The sequence below is a fragment of the Chamaea fasciata genome, unplaced genomic scaffold, assembly GCF_029207755.1.
Source record: "Chamaea fasciata isolate MVZ Bird 193981 ecotype frontalis unplaced genomic scaffold, bChaFas1.0.hap1 SCAF_2, whole genome shotgun sequence".
Taxonomy (NCBI): domain Eukaryota; kingdom Metazoa; phylum Chordata; class Aves; order Passeriformes; family Sylviidae; genus Chamaea; species Chamaea fasciata.
In genome coordinates this window covers 77,204,252-77,225,935 of record NW_027094087.1, presented here as the reverse complement: position 1 = coordinate 77,225,935, position 21,684 = coordinate 77,204,252, and the positions used below count along the sequence as shown (strand labels likewise).

General features: G+C 38.8%; 1 protein-coding gene across 2 annotated transcripts in view; it reads right to left on the bottom strand.

Moving 5' to 3' along the window:
• PCCA (propionyl-CoA carboxylase subunit alpha) overlaps positions 1-21,684 on the bottom strand; it is a 302,552-nt gene that overhangs the window by 248,947 nt on the left and 31,921 nt on the right. For both annotated transcript variants that reach the window (XM_066176406.1, XM_066176405.1), the window contains exons 2-4: positions 18,730-18,807; positions 15,534-15,581; positions 15,377-15,445 (exon numbers count right to left, since the gene is read on the bottom strand). In XM_066176406.1, the coding sequence (XP_066032503.1) occupies positions 15,377-15,445; positions 15,534-15,581; positions 18,730-18,750 (138 nt within the window). In that variant the 5' untranslated portion in view covers positions 18,751-18,807. The remainder of the gene's footprint in view (positions 1-15,376; positions 15,446-15,533; positions 15,582-18,729; positions 18,808-21,684) is intronic.

Below are 21,684 nucleotides of genomic sequence, written 5' to 3'. Positions count from 1 at the left end.
TTTTAAAGATATTTACAGATGTACCAAACAACAGTAAAATATTTTAATGATATAACAGATTCAGTCATGGGTCAAATATAAAAAAGCCAAATGATAGTAATCTCCCCATGTTACAATAGGTAGAGTCACTGGAAAATCTAACCCTTTCAGTGTACACTGAAATTCCTTAACATTTAACTCAAAATTGCTGCCATTAGCTGGAAATTGACTATTTAGATTTTATGAAAATCATAAGGAGCTCCCAGTCCTTACAGGAGAGAGTTTAATGTCCTTAACCCCAGTGCTGACCCTCTCACTAGAAGAGATATCAACAAAGGACATGTAAATAGACTGTTGCAGAAGTATCCTTTAGTAGTTTAAAAATACTGCTTGCAACCGCACAAATTGTAAGATATTCAAATAACCCCCATGAAATTTTGATAAGCTCTTCCCCAAGGTCCTTGCACCTTCATCCTTACACTAATGCACTTCATCTTCATTTACCTGATCATTAGTTTCCAGTTTGTTCAGCTGGAAACCAACACACACTAATTACTTTGACATCACAAAGTCCTATCTGTCTTCACCACCTCCCCAGACAGCAGGGAGAAATTATCAAGGGTAGGCATGATAATATCCTGATAAATGATGATTCACATCACCTCACTGTCAATCATCCAGAAGTGCTCACGCAAGATACCACTCAATCTCATTACTGAATCCTAGGGCTAAGAGTACAATACACACCAGGAGTCATATTTCAAACAGCAGGCCACCTGGATAAGATGCAGCTCTCGGAGATTTTCATGAATTTTGTTGGCTTTTTGTTTTAACACGGTAAATGTCAAATATTCATCTATTTTACCATGTGTATATAGGCTGGCAGAAAAGGACATGCTGAAAGCAAGGCAATTCATCTCAAGGGTTCTAGTGAGAAAAAAGAAAATGTAGGTTCTTTGGAGGGGAGGAGAAGGACAGGTAAATTTCCTTAATTTAAGAAGAAAATTAATCAAGCTACCTAAAGCTTCAAAGTTCAGTTTCACAATTTGAGCATCCTTCCTGTTGAAACAACATAAATGTATTCAGAGGTCTGAAAGAAGAAATGCTAGCGTTGAAACTCATTGACACATGCAAAGTTCACTTTCCAGGATGGAAAGCAGATACAAGATAATTCCTGCTTCAATAAATAACTGATGGGTGCGGGAGGGGTGATCAGTCAAGAAGCAAAACAAGAAATTAGTAGTAGCTGCTTTCTCAGAAAAAAATTACTTCTTTCCCTATTCCCAAAATAGTATCATCCTTCCATCTCTCTTAGTCCAATCACATATATAACTAAAGCAATCTCTAATGGTAAAGCCCAGGGCTTGCTATCTAGCACAGAATCTAAAAGTTATTCTAAAAAAGGAACTACAAACACAAACCGTCTTCTAGGTCTGTAATACACTCCATTTTCTTGCCCAAGATCATAATGCACCATCACTAAACTTGCACAATGGCTGATTATATTCTTCAATGCATAGTGCATCACTTATGCAACAGACGAAGGAAAAAAGAAGAAAACAATATTGAAAGAATATGGGGAGGAAATATGAGGAAATTCCACAACCACGTCTACTTGTGCTAGGTATTGTCAGGGATAAAAAAAAAACCAGCAAAAACTAAGGATCAAAAATTGAGAACACTATAGAAAAAACAAAGAGCAGACAGCAGAAGAACAAGGAAAGTACAAAGACGCACATTCTACCATCCCACAGTACACTCGTGGCTGAAGACACTTCAAACACTCAACACAAGCCAGAGCAGCAGGGCGCTCTCTTGCAGGTGAGGATGGTACTGCTGCTACAGGCACGCTGCCTCTGTATCCAGCGACTGCCTGCCCACACCACAGTGCCTGAACTTGGCAGGAACCCTCACACACACTTCCTTGCACCTCCGCTGCCCCAGACTGTTTGAAATACGATCACAGGCTCACAATGAAACCCTTGTCCCATTTCAAAGTACTCTCCCCCTGTGGGGCTACACAGGACAGGCAGCAACTTACAGGCTCCTGTTCAGATAATGTTAACATAACATTTTTCAAGGAGAAATTCCAAGGTTTCTCCTTTAAATGTTCTAAGTGTTCTAAAATATATGTGAATGCAAATACAAAGGACAAGCAAAGCTCCATAAAAACCCTGAATGAAGTAATTTAGGTATGGATGCACTACATACCTGAGACAAACTACTCAGAGTCTACTTTACAACGCAAGTGTGGAACACTATCAAAGTTCAAAACCCAAGAGCTCTTCACAAGCTTCCTGTCAAAATATTCTCACCAAAAAAGCCAGTTTCTAGTCCACATATGCACATAGATTCCTCACTCTCAAATCTATGACCCACACCCCTCACCTCTTTGCCTTATCAAACACACCTTACCAACTCTACCTATCATGCTAAGTACAACAGATTTTACAGCAACTTGTCCAAGAAATGTCAACCACCACATGCTTGGAAAATGGCATTCAAAGCATTTTCCTCTAAAGAACCAGAGCACCCGAAAACAAAACATAATCTCTTCACTCTAGCACATGAAGCAGGGCAAAATTATGAGTAAAAACAGAACCTTCTTCCACTGAACGCAACCTCAGTGCTTTCCTTCCTATCTTTAGAGAAGGGCTGTGAGCAAATGTATTAGCAATAAAATTGAAAGTATCACTCCAAACAAGCTTAGAAGTTAAATTTTAGAAGCAAACAGCCAACTTCATCCCAGACTTACCACACCTCTGGTTTCCTAAAGAACATGTGATCTGTTTGTGCTATGAGAAGGCTACTGTTGGCTTAACTGCTTGAAGGCATACAACAGAAATTTCTTCTGCAGAAAGAATATTGGTGCAGAGAATACACAGGCATGCATGCCTGAAAAATGAATTTGCCCAAGTTAATTAATTAGCTGTACTCACAGAAATCTGAAGGCAGGAAATTGTAATAATAATTCTAAGCTTTAGTTCAGCTGACGGGCTTCTTTATGTTAGCTTTACCCCTCAAAATAAAAAATCTTAAACACAGCAGTGTCACTTCTTGAATCTCAGCAGCCTAATTAAAAAAATTAGCTTTCAGAACTAATTGACAGAAAACACCCATTACAGTTTTTGTTAGTTAAATTGGAAAATTCTCCGCACAAAAGAAAAGAAACTGGCACAGAAGCAAACTTCATTATCAGACAAACACTGAGTTAGACACATTAAAACCTAAGAAACCCTACACCTTTCTCTTAAGTTATTGAAGTTAACTTGCAGCAGTTAACTTTCCTCTAAAGGAAAAAAGAAAAGTGTAAATGGGAAACTGCTGTCAACAAGTATCAGTACCGCAGCGTTCATAGTCTAAGTTTATCTGCCAATTTTGAGCTCCACAGATACCGAACATAAAGCACATGACAAAACTTCAGGCTCAGTTCAACCCATATTCAAGAATGATAATAAAAGCTCTTCCAAACATTCAACAAGTAGAAATCAAATACAAGTTACATTTTATCACAAGAAAAATAAAAATTTTATTTGCTATTCAAGTTCAGGTTATCAAAAAAATCTTACCAATCTTACATCTAAAATCTCTCCCGCATTAGTCATAACTTTGTACGTAGAGAGGACAGTAATCCATTTAAGGTACCTACAGACCCTCTATATACTCTTTTCAAATATAACCTAGCATCTAAAAAATAAAAAAATCCAATAGCAAAATCCTTACTAGCACTAGTCTTGTAGAAAAAAAAAAAAAAAGCTTTGAATTCATTTTATTACTGCACAAAGAGTCACTAGTTCCTGAATTTATCAAGTAATACAACCAACACAAAAAAATGGCTTCTCAAACAAAAAGTACAAGAGATACAACAGTGGTTTCCACAGTTCTCAAAAACTTTGCTATGCTTAACAAGGTAAACAACACAAACAAACACATAAATAGTTTAGTCCACCCAGAATTCAGGAGCAAGCAAAGCAGGATCTTACTGAAAGAATAAGAGAAAAAATAACAATGGGTTTTCAAATCCCCACGGCCACTCACTGCAGCAGGCAGCGAGGCTGCCCGAGCTCAACTATTCTACATTTCACTCTTCTACAAAAAGAAAGGTTCATAAAACCCAGGGTCTGGTTTTATCAGGCAGTAGCACTCAAAGGCAGCCCCTCAACCACAGTGCCTTCCCTCCCACATACACAAGGTTTGCAGCTGCTAAATGCATACAAGCAAGCATCACTAAGCCATCCACACTCAAAGGCGCTGGGGATCCTTTCTCACAGCACAAGTGAGTGACCTAGGAGTGCCAACAGGCAGGCCAAGCCGGGCAGGCTTCCAGCACCAAGCCTTCACTGCACCAGACAGCAGACCTGCCGAAGCCCTAATGCTACACAAGAGTCACAGTACATAAAACTTGTTATCACAGCTTTTTGCTGCCTCCTCCCTCCCCGGTTTTTTTTTTTTTTTCCATGTTAGTCTCCAACACATTTTAAGTAGAGTTTCTCACCTACACAGACCATGAACATTATTCAGGCAATACAACCACCTTTCTTATATTCAGGAAAGGCCTTTAAAGAAAAAAAAAAAAATCTGAATCAGAGTCAGCAAATTAAGTTTTTCATGGGTTCAGGAGCACTTCTAGGGGACTGACAGCTCCAATACTTAAACCAGCAGCATCATCCAGAAGTGCTAGTTAAGCATGATAGCTGTGCATGCTGGAATGAAACCATCTCCCAAAAGGTGGACTAAAGAGTTTGAAAACAGCTAAAGCACCATATACAAAATTGGAAAGCATTAACCACAAGATCAGCAAAATTATAAACAAAAGTTTGTCATCAACATGAGCCATTATTAAATTTCCTTGGACATTATTCTTGAATTTTACACTCAACTTTTATTAAAATTAAGATACAAGTGGAGGCTTATATGTACTTCTATTATTAGCTCTTTATAACTTCTCAGAATCACATCAGTATTTTGGTAATTTTATTATGCCAATGAAAATATTCACTGAAAAAGGGCCCCCAAAGCTGAATCTGATAGTTCTGCTACGGGTGACAACCAATTTATAAAAACATCCCCCAAGTTTAAAAAGTAATTAAATTAAATTAAATAACTAAATAAACACCATAGGTCATACTTCCATAATAAGCTTTCAAATTATCAGTGAAGAGGTTTCCTCTTCTCATCAAACATGATGCAATAAATGGTGACAAAGTGTCTTTCTTTCACATTGCATAACCAAGGACTATTGATTAATCATGTATTTGTCCATTTGACAACATAATAGAAATAAATTTAGTCTGTTCTGCTTTGCAAGTTCTTCTCCCACTGTGTGAGCTTTTTTTAAAAAAAGCAGTAAACAAAACTGAACAATTACGGCTGGACTGGACCTCTCAGAGCTGATCAATTTTTTCAATCACGTAGTAGTTTACCTAGGTTGACTACCTCACAAATTCAGCTTGTACACAAAAACTTCCGCCTGTCCCTTCACATCCTTCAATATAAAGTCAACATCAGCAAAGCTCTGGTTTCCTTAATTATGCCCCTGCATACTCCATCTCCAAGAAACCTACACCTGCCTTCATCTGCTCTATACATTTGAACTTTGCCAAAGTTCCTTTGGAGAAAACTATATTGAGTATAAATAAGCTCTCCTGAGCCACTTTGACTACCAAAACAGCCTTTCATGACACCCTGGCAAGCAAATCCTTGGCTTGGGGAAAAAATATTGCACTTCCAAAATCCATGGTTGTAATTCAGCTGTTTGTCTTACTCCTCTTGGAAACCTAAACCTCACCATTTCACAGTAGACCCAGGCTTCATATCCCTGATTACCTCATCCCCCTTTGTAAGAGGTCTAGCACAGCACCTCCTCTAGTTAACTCGAACATTTGTGTCAAGAAATCATTCTCTACATATTCAAGAAGACTCCTCAATTGTTTTCACTGTCCCACATGTGTACCAGTGTCTTGGAATGATGGCATTTCCTCCAGTTTTCTAGAGCTGACTTTATCTGCCTCTTATTCATGATCACATCTATGGCATCCAACACCACCTGGCCTAGTGGCAGGAGTCAACCTCCCCTGAAGATCTCTATCCTCCACTTACTCAAGCAAATCTGTCTCACACAAATCTGTTGGCTCTGCAGCTTCTCTGCAAAGGACCTGTCAGTCTGTTTGTCCTTCCTGATCCTGCAAGTCAGCTCATCTCCCTGCAGCTCCTTCCCCTACAACTCAGTGCCTGGATCAGAGCACAACTCACATTTATAAGGGCTCCTAGCTCCTACTCTCAGTCTCAGAGGGAAGCACTAGGCAAATGCTAGAGTCCAAGACATGAAAGACCATAGCCCTACTCCTTCCACAAACTTTTCCTACCAACTTATGGCTGCTGGAGACATTTATGATTAACACATATTCAGTTATGCAAAAATGCTTTTCTTCTACTCTTACAACATGGTACAATAAGGAATTTATGAGGGCAGACGAAAACTTTTGCAGGAAGTATCATAAGAAACCAAACCCCAATATTTGACTAAAGTTGCTTACAAAGCATCCTTTAGAAACATAGTGGTGATACCATCCAAGAACAGACACATCTATTAAAAAGCTTTAAAAAAGAAACTGCATTATACAAACAAGTGCTAAGCTCCCCCAGCTTCTTACTAAATGTTAGAATACCAGTTTGATGCAGGGGCCCCAGCTAAACCAAATTACAAGAGAGAAATCTAGGAGATACACTTCCTGGATAGGGATGCTCCTTTGCTACAAGAAGCAGACAAAGGGGATGATATGGTATCACAAATTCATCAACAGCTAAACCCATATTAAAAACAATTCCACTTTCAGAACTGTCACCAGACTACTTTAGAAGGCCAGTAACATTACAGGTCAACAGGTGAGCTGACATTAAATATCAGCTACAAAGGGACTGTGAGAATTCATTCAATGTTATATAACCAATTAAAGTCCAGGAATAAAACTTGAAGCACTGTCCAATTAGCACAGCAACACAGAGGCAGAAACCAGGAGGGGTACTATATCTAAACAGAATACATGCATTTCTGTAAATCCAAGACAGTATGCCTATCAGCTTGTACCAACTAGTCAAGCACTGATTACCATTCTACCTGCACAATGATCTAGATACATTAAGGGTTTGGGAGGGGGGGAGGTTGCTTTCAAACAGCTATCAAAAGATGCTAGTTCCTGGCTACAGACAATTCAGCAGTTATAAGTAAAACAGTATCTCATACTCATCTTTTATATAGTGTTTCCTTGTTGAAAGTAAACAAGTGACAGATGCTTTTTGCGAACAAGGTAAAAGAATACAATCTAAAACCACAACAACCGTGGACATACACATCTATACCTTATACCTCACAAATTGTGTCTTCATTTCCTGTCTCCCATCTTGAGTTTTTCAATCTTCCAGACACCCCATAAGCAATTCAGTTTCTTGTTTAACACTCCTTCCTAGAAAAATGGCACCAGGATCTCATCTGTGGAATCCCAGACTCCACAACTGCCTGGCAGCTGTTTGTTGAGTGCCAGTGATACAGCCAACAGACAAGGAAAGTATCTGGTTTTAAATACAATGCATCTTAATAGGATCTTTTAAGATGCCCCTGCTCATCAATTCAGCTCTTCACATAGTGTGAACCTGTATCTCTGATATCTTTTCCCTTCCCTGCTCCCTTTTCCCCACTTCCTCCACTATTAGGATGTGTGCATTAACTCAAGACAAAATCTACACTGCCTCTCAAAAGGTTAATCAGGTATTCATTCTCCTTGTCCCTAACCATGTGTCCTGATACCATAAGCTCCAGCATTCATTAACCTATGCAAAGAGCCACATCAGCTTCCTGATCCACATCTTTCCTTTCTTTCCTCCACTGCTCTTGTACAGACAAGCAGCAAATTTAACATTTAACAAATGGCTGCACGTGTAGTAGCACACAAAAGATAGAAGAGAACTACTCTTAGCTGACAGCACAGTCTCGCATCAGTTTTGAAAGTAATTTTCTAAGTACTTGTGAACATTATTCACAGAAAACCTGCCTTAGGTCCCTCTCTCTCTAGAGCTCACCCAAAACATAAAAAGAAATTCAGCCCGGGGCCTGTTCATCAGTACCTACACCCACACAGACAAGAAATTCGAGATACCCTTGCCAAATAGAATTGTTCACAACAGATCATCCTTGAATAGCCACAACCACAGCTGATAACAAATAGCACAACTGGGACAATATGAACCACAGGAGCAATGAATTTGCACAATGAAGTAGTTGCTGCTGAGGACATGGGTGAAGGATAAAGTCAGGAAAAAGACAGGACACTCAAAGCCTCAAAAGAGGAATCCAAGGGACCTTATGCTCTGTATCCAAGGAGGTGAGGCAGCAAGAAACTATCCTGCTGCAGCCCATCTCTTAGAGAGGAAGATGGTAAAATTATCTTTTTTGGGTCACACCAACAATGTTCATTTGCATTAAAATTACTACATACAGCACTTTCCTACCACCTCTGGAGATGTCTAGAGATCAGCACAAAGCAAACAGGCTACAATGGATGTACACCAACTTGGTTTCTTGGGGAAACCTACTAGAATAACAACAGTAAGTTCGAGCCAGAATTATGGTAGCAGGAGACATTGAGCCAGAACTGCTGATGGCAGCACCCTCAGCACATACCTGTGGCTTCAGAGGAAGGAACTGCCTGCTCTCTGTCACTGCTGCCCACAAGAGGCAAATCTCCAGAACAAGTGAAGCCTAATGACTTCAGACCTACTCAGCCTAAAGTTTAAGGCTTGATCACTAAGATGCCTGTACATCTCTCCAAACCCCGTAGGTCTGGGACCAGCATCAGAGCCCTGCAGACAACCAAGGCAACAAAAGTCACTTTATTGACCTACCCCAACTGAGTTTGTTTCTATACATGGCTACAGCATCTGTCACACATTCCAATGAAATATTTTTAATATTTACTTTTTTTAAGTAAATCTCTCAGTCATCTCCACTTAAAACACATTTGTCTCTAACACTCAGCTGTCTTAAAGCACATGAACCAGATACCTGCCGGATACAGCAAACCACCACAAGCAGACACCGAGCCCTCAGCACCAGACAAGAACCAAGCACACAGAGATACTGAAAGACAGAAAGGAAGAACACCACATCTTCAGCATGAGCCATTTCATTCCACAGATACACTCCTGCTACTTCCCCACTACCTATTGATGTAGAGAGACATAGCACCACAGAGCCACCACTTGACTCTCCACAGCACTGAGGACCTGCACCTTTAAGCTGCAACTAACTTTGCTTACTGGGCTCCCACATTTTCCTCTCCCAAGGGTAGTTCAGTACTTCTGACAACAGCCACTTTCCCTAAATGAGCTCTGTGACAGGAAATTATTTTTAATCCATGCACTTATCCTTCAAATAAAACAGCCTGGTAATTAAATAATCATCCCCACAAAGGTCAAAAGATCTGGTATCAATTCCTTCGTTACAACATATACTTTCCACCTCTAAAGCAGTATCCCCAATAGGGCTACCGTGTGATGCTTAAAGCATTCTATTCTAAATCACTCCACTGCTACTCAGTGGTAAGAGATTCAACAAGAATCCAACAAAAGTGACATCTTAGCTTAACCATCGAACAATGCAACAGGAGTCTGACTCATTTCAGAGGTCATATATGCATTTCACATCATCCTATCACTGATTAAAACACACTAGAAGGCTGAAACTTTAGGATTCTAGAGCTCTGATGAACCCCTCCAACTTTTAAAATTGCAGATCAAGCTTGCGTTTTTCATTATAGCCAATGAAAAATTAATTACTTCCCCCAGCAACCCACTCAGTTTCAAAGCAATGATAAGCTTTTTTAAAAAAAGGCAAATTAATCGCCAAGCAAGCTACAGTTCTGAACAAAAGCATACTCCTTCCACAGAGGTATTTCCCTTCATGGGATTACCACCACCTGTATTTCTCATGCTTTACAAAACTGTCCAGGAGTTCACTCAATAAAGCATGGGGACAGGATAGTAACATTCTCTCTCTCCGCTCTCATGAAGAGACCACCAACATGCTGTCTTGCTTTTGAAACAAAAGGCAAAGACACTGAAGGAAGAGCAGATGAGCAACGCAAATCTGACCCTAACGTTTCCTTGGTATGATCTGGCCAACTCCTGTTCTGCACACTCTGCCAACACCAGTTTGGAAGAGTGAGTTTCTCCAGACAATATAAGAAGACAGAGTCCACTCTATACACTCCGCACAACAGCCCAGGAATCAGGTATTTCAAAAAGGCATTAAAATATTTGTTTCATTTTCATACAAGTAGTCAAAACAGATGTCTCCAAGTTTTCTAAGTACAAAATCCTGAAATGCCATTGGGAGACAACAAGCTGTCAAAATGACTGAATTTCTAGTTTTGTAGCAGATGATGGAAGAGAGCTTTGCACATTTTAAAAGACAAAGCAAAAAAAAAAAAAGTAAATGAGAGTTCAGACAAATGTTAAAACCTCTAAGTTAGTTACAAGTCAATAAAACTGCTCAGTTTTAGACAAACTTCCACTTTTCAAACCAATTAATTTTTTAGATTGAAATTAAATGCCAAATTCCGCTCCAACACTTACTTTTGCCACCTAGATTTCTTAAGAACAAAAGAACCCGACAGCATCTCACTAAGCAATAGAGAAGTCTTCAGCAAAATTCTAAGTATTTATTTTTTCAGAAAGAACCTCATCTCACTCAAATTCATTCAGCTCAATGAAGAAATAGTATAAAAACTTATAATCCTAATCACCTTTGCAGTTTCCCTAAACCAGATTTTTTCATAACCTCCTTCTGAAATACTGCCTCAGATTCCAAGCTTTAAAAAAAAAAAAAAAAAAAAAAAAAAAAAAAAAAAAACCAACAAAAAAAAACAACTAAGTAGGAATACCAAGGAACTTCCATTTCGAGTTAATTTATTTTTTCAATTTTCTATCACTCAAAAGACTACAGTTGCTGGAGAACAGCTCAATTCTGTGCAATTACTTTTACAACAAAAATTGTATTTGCACTATTTTTCATTTTATATTATGTGGCAGAACAAGATTCAGAAGAAGCAATTTAATACAGTAACACCTGAAGTCTTAAGTGACTGATAGGAAAAACCTTATACGAAAGAAGTATAACCCACTGCCCACTACTCTGTTAAGTTTTAGTAGTTTACATTATTTTCCCATGGGATTTTTTCAGTCATTTATAGTTCATTGCTTCATATGGCTATAGAATCCCTGCTGTGTTAAAAAATGCCAAGTAAAATTATATCTCATTCACTGCTTTATGCTATACCTTCTTTTGTTCATATCCAATTAGTGAAAGCTTGTTCTTCATTTATCATACTTTTAGCTGATTACATTAGGCATTACAATAGTTCTCTAGCTTTCCTCGACAATGTTTGCACCATCAGTGTTACATTTATGGTTGAGGAGGCTCTTTCATCTTAACCCTCTATTCCAATCAGTTCAGGGGGAAAAGTACATACGATTACTCTTGTTCAGACGAAACTTGTTTTCTCATATCAAAAATAATTCCACCAGATGTTTTAATTTTAAAAAAATCTGAATTTTACTGGTCCTTTCCCACTTTATCTATTCAAATTTAAAGAAACAATGTATTGAAAGTTGAACATTGAAGTTAAAAAAAAACAACCAAACTCATCATTTTGAACTCTATACAACTTTTCTCTCTGCTTTCCCCAAAATAACAGATGCAATCAAAGAGTATTAGCCACAATTTTCAAGAACCTGAAAGCATCCATTATGACCTGTTTTATTCAGTACCACATGAGCAACTGTAATGCTCTATGGGGGTCTCAGCAGCCATTTTGTCAGGCTCTTTTTCCCACCAGTTCACACACCCATCCACCTCCACAAAACTAAATACAATTCAATCCCATTTAATACCATTTCCAGCTATCTGTAAATCTCCATTAATACAGAAGCATCCAAAAGTCTCTGAAGTCACCTATCCTCTTTCAAGTTCTGTTAATGTTTCCTTCCTTACCACCATAACAATTTTCACCTATTAAAATCTTTCAGATCTTCGATCATTTTTTAAATTAATAGCACCAAGCACTATATTTTATTCTTTGCATTTTCCCTCTTCAGGTAAGCTTTATTTGGTTCTCATCAGGTTGTTCCATTTTTGCCACATTCCCAGTTTATAACAGTCCTCTCTGCTGCTTTCTCCTCATAACAGCAAAGTTTAAAATCCTTGAAATGAAAATTGCTTTGTGCTCTTATAGTCTACTTACTAGTTTTATCTATTAATGGTAAGTATGTCCAGATTGATATTTCTCTAACAGCACACTCAAGACACTTGCTGTGGTGCTGTACAGAAACTAAGTGTGAAGAACACGAAAAAGCTGTTTCATGGAAAGTTTATATGCATTTTGTCTACTCCCATCACCTCTATTCAGCACTGTAAATTCCACAAGGATATTTAGCGAGCACACTGAAGGAACTTTTTATCTACTGTAGTTAGTGCTACTTCTAAACATGTTAATAAAAAATTAATTTTGTAAGATAATCCCTACCTAATTTGGTTACTTAAAACCAGATCCCACTATTCTTAGTAAAGAAAAACAATGTTGGGATGGGCACTTAGATCAATCACATGTCTTTACATCTATTTCTGTCTTTGGTTCAAGGACCATCATCATCAGGGTAGCTGCCTATCATACTCATTGTTTTTGCAATAGAAACCATGAAGGAGTGAGATATGCTGCCAAGCATAAAATCAAAAGAATATTAACAACTCTCTTGCAGCATGCCATCACTAAGCAAACACGTTTTTCCTAGCTCCATAAGGACAGAGGTTCCTTCAGCAGGTTGCATCAGCTCTTGAGTAAGACTTCAGAGCATTTGAGATTTTGCTACAACTGGTACAACCAAGAAGCATGCCGCTGATGAAACACTGGACAGAATTATGGATAACTATTGTTGGTTACTTTATGGTGAGTAACAGAGACAAAGAATTTGGCCTGTGGACTCATTTATCAAGTCATCCAAAATGGTAATCATGCACATCACTGCCATGGGCCAGGTCATTCCCACAGTGAATAATTGAAGTATCCAAGTCATTAAAACAGACAACATGAACTAAACTATTTCCCAGTGCAAACACACAAGGTAGTGAGTGAAGGATTTATTTAGACATAAACAACATGTATAATTAGACCCAAAAAAACTAGCTTAGACTTATTACCACTACTTTAAGTACATAGAATAGTTTTTCAAGTAAACTTCCTCTCATTTTCCTCTAAATATCTGAAGCTTCCTCAATGCATACAGCTAATGCTTAACCTTGTACAGGTAAGTTCGGTCAGTCTTTAGGTGAGGCTCCAAAGAGCTAAGCAGACACTACATAATCCTTACAGCATTTGTTAGAGCCTCATCTCTTCTCCATAAACTCAAAATGTCAGCATCCCCTCTAACACACTTAATGTTATCTTTATGAACTGCCATGAGTATATTAGAGCATTTCTGAGATATCAGCTTGGATTTTCTTTCTCTTGGGAACTATTACAAATTAAAAACCCTATTTGTATTTTAAAGCTAAAACAGCATTGCAGATCAAAGCAGCACAGACATATTTTCCATTTCCTTTTTGTAATTCACTATTTGTACACCCTTCCTGCTAAGGTCATGAGTTGCACTTTTTCATGCCATTCTTACTCTCATTATGTTCTTCAATCTTGGTTTTTACTTACTGCTTTCAGATTTTTTTCACAGTCTCCAGTTCATAGCAGAATCCACACAATAAACAGACACACCAGAGAGAAGACCAATTCATTTTCTCAAGTCTATCATGGACTGGTGAAAAAACATGGGTTTTTTTCAAACTGCTTTTTAAGTCAATTTTTATGATGAATCCATGTCAGTCAACGAGGCTATGCAGTGCTGCTAAACAGTGAATCCATTCATCTTAACAGCAGATACTATATACATGAGATGGAATTCAAGTACCCATCAGCATGCTTCAGTTTTACTAGAGGAATCATAGATCATACAGAGTAGTTTGTATTCATATTCACATAACCCTTGGCTTCCAAAAGAATTAGAATTTATCATGATGTCTGAAATCCACTCAATTAAGAATTCATTTCACAGCCCATTGAGCACCCACAAGCTACTACATTACCAGTTTTGGCTACCAGTTGAAATCCAGACCAAGTGTACTTTCCATTCACCTCAAAGAAGGAAATACTGGGCATCAAAATCTATCAGTAGAGCATTTCAGACAGTCCCATTTCAGTCGCTTGCTCAATCTACAGCCTATTCATATGGGCTGAGCTGGCCATGTAGTAATAGAACCACAAAGGGACTCAGAAAAAAGCTGAGTCAAAGTCCAAAACTCCCAACAGTTCTCACCTTTCATTTAACTCTGAAAACACCTAAGTTCTAAATACTTTCAGATTTCATGAACCATGTCTGTTTTTCTAATGTTGAGTAACTTACCATCTATTTTCACAAGTCCTGTCCTGCATAAAATACACATTTTTTTCTGGTAGCTTGTCTGAGTGACTTCTTATTGAATCATAATACAGGGGTTTAACTCCTTCCAGATTTCAACAAACTTTCCTGGGACATAGGGGTACCCCCAGTCATTTCTCCCAGTAGCAATTCTTGCAGGCAAGGCATAATACTGTGTTCTCTCTAGTGAACAAGAATATGCAAGTATGACTACGCTTGCTGTTACACCACACAAAAAATCATCCTGCTGTTGTCATGAATGATAAATAAGAGACTACAAAACCTGAAAATGGGCAAGACAGGTACCTTACTTGTCTAAAAAGCCATTTTACCACCTTCCTGCTATGCTGCTGAATATTGAAGGCACACCAATATCCTCAGCAAATGGAACAGTGTCATTAAGCCTATTTAGTTTACCTGGTAGAAAGGGACACTTCACTGGAAAGTGGGAAGTAATGAAAAAGATTTACCAGACAGAGGAAAAACTTATACCAAGCTCCATACCTTCTTTCTAGGACCCACTCTTCATTGCCGTTTTGTGCATATTAGCAGAACAAAATTTAGGTTTCACTGCCGCTCTCATACTTGTTGCCCACATCCACCTACGTGCACGTGTACTAGCTTAATTCACACAAAGAGGAGGGTAGCATTTACACAAGCAAAAAGAATTCAGAGAAAAAGACATGCTAAATACTTGTCCAATCCTTCCTCCACCTCAGTATCTCCACCCACTCCAAGCACACAGAGGAAAAGGACATATACAAAGATACTTCAGAATTACCAACATGCCTCCAACAATAATCAGTAAGACTGTATAACAGCTGCAAGTCTTGCTGAATTATTACAACCTCATCTACCACTTGAATTAAGTAGTACTCACAGCATTGGTGTCGACATCACTGTGTATGGCAACTGTTTTAATCCCCATCTTCTTACACGTTTTGATGACCTACCACATAAGAAGTGACAATTACAAATATTTAAATACCAACAGTTTAAGAATTAAATATCAAAACATTAAAATGTTACACACTTACTCGGCATGCGATCTCTCCTCTGTTGGCAATAAGGAGTTTTTCAAAAGTCTAAAGGGAAAAGAACAATAAGAATCTTGAGAGACAAACAGAACACAAGTTTTTCTCCCTCCAGAAACAGGCATTCTTTTCTCCTCCACTTCCACTAAAACCATGGTTTATCCATGAGCTCGTAATTCTGAGATCACCTACTTTCAAAAGGGTTCTCCTGATTTAAATGATGATATAAAAACAACATGCTATACTAGATCTACCTAGCACACACACAGTTCATAAGGAAAATGCTTTGACTATTCACAGCATCATTCCTTGGATCTCCTTGCCAACTAGAACCCTACAGCAGCTCTAGAAGTCAGTCAAGCCCAGGGAAGAGGTGGAGGTAGCACCAGGATGCACTGGAAGCAGCACAGGTACATATTGGTACAATGGTGGCAGGTACAGTGGTCACTGCCCCCCAACCAGGACAGATGACCTGAAACACAACACTCCTCCGTTATGGGAGCCCTTTAAAAGATATTCCAATTGTAAGGAAGAGAAGCTCCACCATGCCTAGGTCATGGAGGGTAAAAGACCAACAGTTTGACACTGTAACAGGCACACCTGCAAAGCTGTACCAGTCTTGCCCCTTCTCCTATCTCAGCCTCACCTGAGGAACCTGGTAAAACTCTGCACAGCCCTCAAGATACTGTTACACGCTCAATACTAAGTAGCAACCACAATGCAATGGAACTGCAAATCAAACTTATTACTACCCTGAAATTCACTGTCACCTTTCACACTGGCATGCATTAATGCTGCAAGTGTACCTTCAACACTTACATATCATGCCTGTAAGAAGGGGATAACAAGCTGCTGGAAGTCAGTAAGACTTATACCCTTTTCCATTCAGAAAAGAGTGGTGGATCAGCACTGTTTCTCAGCACAAAAATCTCATTGCTGGGAGTGAGGGTTATGGCTGTGATGGGCCTTGCTACTAAACACACAGGTGCACTTTGGAACTGCACCTGCTCCGTTAAAAATATAGATCACCACCAAAACGGACATGCCCCACTGCCTTCCACACCCAGACCACAGGGATGCAGCTCCAGGACACATCACAAGTTTAATACAGTAATTGAACAGTCCTACTCTGCCTCCCATGTTCCAAATGAAACACATAGGATAGGGACTCAGCAGGACTCTCTCCTTCAGGGACAGTCTGCAGTCATACCACATCAGGTTTATCAAACAGTACCCAAAGACATTTGACAGCTATTTGTCCTCCACTACACCAAACAGCTTGTTTACATATGGACTGGGGTAGGAGAAGGTACTGCCACCACAACAACGAAACAGCTTACCAGCCTCACAGCCATTTGCTACTTTGAGATGGGGAAGACAGGTGACAGAGTTGAGTGAGGAAGGAATACTGCAAAACCACAACAGGAACTGCTGTTGTCAGACTAGAACACATTATTTGCTCTATACTCCAGAGAAACTCAAGGTGCCCTTGACCAAATTTATTTTTTTCAAAGTCAGGGCTGACCTGACATCACATGACCAGTTTAAAAATACTACCACATGATAACACCATATGGAAATTAAGTGATAAGAAGCTCCTCCAGGTGAGAGTTGCAGCAAGTTTATACAGCAAATTCAGCCAGATCTGCTGAATACCACTGCCCAGTGCACAGGCATACCTGACTCAGACACATCTTAAACATCCTTAAGTAAGCTCAATTAGCAGAGGTACAAATACTTTAAGAACACCACAGGAGCTAGCAACTTTTCTGAAGAGCTTTTTTTTAGCTGGGGATCTGGTCTAAAAAGGTTATCAACATAATCATACAAACTGTTACTGCATCTAAATTTCAGCATTCTACGTACCTTCAGATTTTCAGGCATACAGACTTGAGGGGGAATTAAAATAATACTCCCAAATACCTGATATTGAAAAGTATCATGACTCATCAACCTCATCACCATCAACCTAATTCTTGCTACATAAAAGCTGTTCTATTAATCAGCTGTGGTCACAATGCAAGACAAGACTTCCAATATCAAAATTATAAGAATATTTGATATTCGTTTTAATTTTTCAATTCTAGTCTCTGTCTAAAGGCACAGAGACTAGATTCAAGTTCAGGACCATAAAAAATTTTAAAATCACATACTGCTTTGGAGTAACATTTCTTTATATCATTTCCACTAATTAGGCTGAAAAGGTGTCACAGGAAAGTCTTGTCATTACAAAGACAGTTCAAGCTCTTTTCTGGTTTGTTTTGTTCACTGCCTCTTCCACTGCCTGTAGAAGTCACTAGCTGAAATGACACAGCTCCCAGTTGAGAGAAACCAAACACCCAACTATATGGCCTAAATATAATTATGCATTTAGAAAAACAAGGGGACCTTAATTAAGCAAGACCCTTAAGAAAAAAGAAAATCTGCTGAAAAAACTGTAAGGCCACACTTCTAGGCACACACTGGTTTTCCCCACTTCCTTAATATTGTTTCACTTCTAGTTAATTGCTTCTAGTTAATAGCTTAACAGTGTATAAGGACAAGCCTATCACTCCTGAATTGTTGGCATTCTTGCTCTTGAACATTAGTGTACCTTCAGTCCCATTATTTCTCCAAGTGTGTTACTCCAGAGGCCATGCCAAGACAATCTTCCATGAGGAAAGGTTTTCTTGGCTCATAACTGTAAATTGAGATTGCTACTGCACATGCCCCAAGATGAGGATTTGCTATTCTCTGCAGGCCTCAAAGGCCACTCTTTTTCCAAGGTTTGAAGTTCTCACCCCCATGCCAGGTCATCTAACAATCACGCTGCCACTGTTATCTAGTTTTGTTTCCACAAACAGCTTTCGGCTAGTCTAGCTCCCAGATGTTTTAACAGGCCCATTACCACCCACACCATGAAAAACATTAACAGTTGTTTCATATTTATAACATGTTCAGGCCAGTATGTAACTTTCCCAAACTCACAATCACTTAAGCCTTTTGGTATACACTCCAAGTAGTATCCAATCTTGCTTGACATGTATCCTGCAAAAGCAACTTTCTTTTTGGTTTAGAAAGAAAAGCATGCTATTAAATCCATCACGGGTTATACCAAGAGAACTACCATTGTTAGCAGCAGCACAAAGAAGAGAGCAGCTTAAAACCCCAAATATCAGTATTACATTACGATGTCAAAAACATGCATCATACTACTTACCTTTTCATTTGGATCATACATAGATGAGTAGACTTTATGTGAAGTTATAAGGCACCATCTTGAACACAGTGTTTCCCACTACAGAAGAAACAGGGAGTTAAGCCTGTTATAGTATGCCATTACATTAAAAACATTTCATACACTGACATCTTGAGGAAACTTCCGTGGCCTTTCATTTCCTCACCAAGTGGATTAAAGTTCATAGATTACTGCCCTTCTCCAAGCAAACACCCACAAACAGTAACCAGAAACAATTCAGAAGCTCCAGATACGAGGTCATTAGCTCAACCATAACTTTTAGTAATACACTCTCTACTATACCATCTTCTTTCCTTCTTGTTCCAAGAAATACCTACAAGAAATTCTCAAAAGCACATGCATGCATATGTCTGTGCACAGTGGTGACCGGGAGATGCCTTCACTGCTAGGGAGCTGTTGGGCACACAGCGGGCAGCAGACTGGGCCCGTACAGAGGGGAAAAGTAGAACAGAGTTTAAATACTAGCTAAGCTCTCCATCACAGCTCCTGACTTCAGTCCGAGGAAAACAGGTCTTTTTCTCTTAGACTTCTGCTCTGAACCAACTTCTACAAAGACAGTTCCTGTAGTTTAACATTTTTGCACAACACAAGAAAAAGCAGCATACACACACTATTTCAAAGAAAACACAATAGATGATGATATAAATTTGTAAGTGAATCAAAAAGGAGATTCAGGTAAGTATTACTTAAGCAAGTCATTTCACAACATAATGGCAGTTAGCCATAAACAAAAATAATCATACAGATAAAATGATACCACACCAAAGATGCATCATAACAGACAGCTCTGGCAAGGTCACACTTAATCACCCACTTGGAATCAAAAAGACTATAAAAAGCCTTAATAATAGATATTGTCTAGTAGGAAACACAAAACAACAGTGACTGAAACTGCCAGAACTCAATCTGTCAATTCTGTCTTAAAGAACTGTTTTCAAAAGTTGCAGAAATCTGAGGAAGCAGTACAAAGTAAAGGCTGTCCTGTGAAAAGACTGGGGGGAAAAAGACATGACTCTGGACTACACTGGAAAAAAGATCAAAAAAATAAGGAAGCATATATTCACATAAAGAGCTTGATTAGAGAATTCATTTGCACTTTCCACAAGAGTAGTGAACTTAAGATAGTTCAAAAATTGATAGAATTTTAAGTTCACTGTAAGATCATATTGATTTTGAAGTAACAAGAGTACTGAAGTGGCTGTCAGTAACTGGAATGTGAACACTCCCTATAGAGCCCTCCAGCCTGATCAAGTTTGAAAATACTTCTCACGTTGCATCACAGAAAGCAGAAACCAGCCCAGGACTGAGAATGCCATCACATCTGTAATACAGCTGATCTTTTAATGCTATAAAGGAAAAACAATATATTTCAACACAAGTAAAAGAAGCCTTAGAGCCATACCATCTCTTGCCAGCTCCAACCAAACTTCATGAGCAGAAAGCTATTATAGTTACACAAACTGTTTAGTTGCCAGTCACTACTGGCAGACATAGCATACACTGTTCCAAGATAATCTACCTATGAATCCGAAATAATCCCAGATAATCCACCTATGAATCCACCTTAATTCTTCCAAACAATTCATATATCTTTAATTTTTCTGAAACTAAAAAAAGGTTCGTGGAAAGCAACCATTCCACCTTGTTTCACTAAATTGTTTCCCATTCAGTCTTGTTTTGGTGGGGAGTTTTGCTTCTTTTAGTTCTTTCACTTGGTTCCCCAAAGATAAAATCCAAACCAACCTGAAACACAGATCATTTATTATGCTAGAACCAAATCTGCTAGAGGTTTCTTTGGGCTTTTTTGTTTTGTTCTGTTTTTAGCAGGAGTATATTATTCTTCATTTGAGGGTGTGACAGTACAAACTGTTTCAGGCATTGAAGAGATGGAGTTAAGGACAGAATTCTGCAAACTGCAATCACACCTTCCAGCTGGCCATTATCCCAAGTTTACAGCACAATTGTTACACCTTCAGTGACTGTACTATGATCTAGATACTGTCAGAAACAGAGGAAGGCTACCTAGAGAAGCAGCAGAGTACACCCTTCTGCTCCAGAATACACACGGTTAAGCAGAGTGAGTCCCTCTCCTCGGAAACACTATTGACAGAAGTGCTTGAGGGACCACAAACAGTCTAAAGAAGGTCATACAGGACACACACAAAAACTCTCCACCGAGTTAATATTATTCATTAGAGAAAGTGCTTGTTAAGGGTCAGTGGGGCTAATCTAAATACTTGCAGTTAGGAGGGAAAAGGCAACAAGCAGGCAAGGAAGGAAAAGCTTCTGAACTTTCTTGTAAATACCTTTAATACAAAACTAGCTTTGGACGCCTATGAGAAGCCAGAAGAGTTCTGCATAGGAGACTGGAAGGAAAGGCTATGATGGGGGAAGTTAGCTAGCATTAAGCTGTAGAATCTTAGCAATCTTGGGGGGGGTGAAAAAAAAAAAAAAAAAAAAAAAGCCCTGTTAAAACTTTTTATGCAGAAAGAATAAAATTACCAAGCAATTAAAAAAAACTTGGAAAAACTTTAAACCACACTCTGCGCTGGTTTTACACTACAGAATTGGACAGATTCCACATAAAAATCTTGTAACAGCCTAACCTAATTATATACCTATGCTTAAAAATTTAACTGCCCCCTCTCACACACACAAGCAAATCACTTAGAAAAGCCAGGTTCAGCCCTGAATTGAGTACTTGTGGGATAATTTCCTAAAACAAATCAAGCATATTGCTCAACTCAGATGTGAAATTCCAACTCTAGTTCACAGCTTTTAAAAGAAGGAGCTCTGTATGTATCTATACCAATATAAACTAAGGTTTAAGAGCTTGCCTAATCTAGCATCCACTTCAAGAAAAACCTCTTTTTAGAGGTCTGCTCCTAGCCACTATGAGCAACTGAATAACTACTT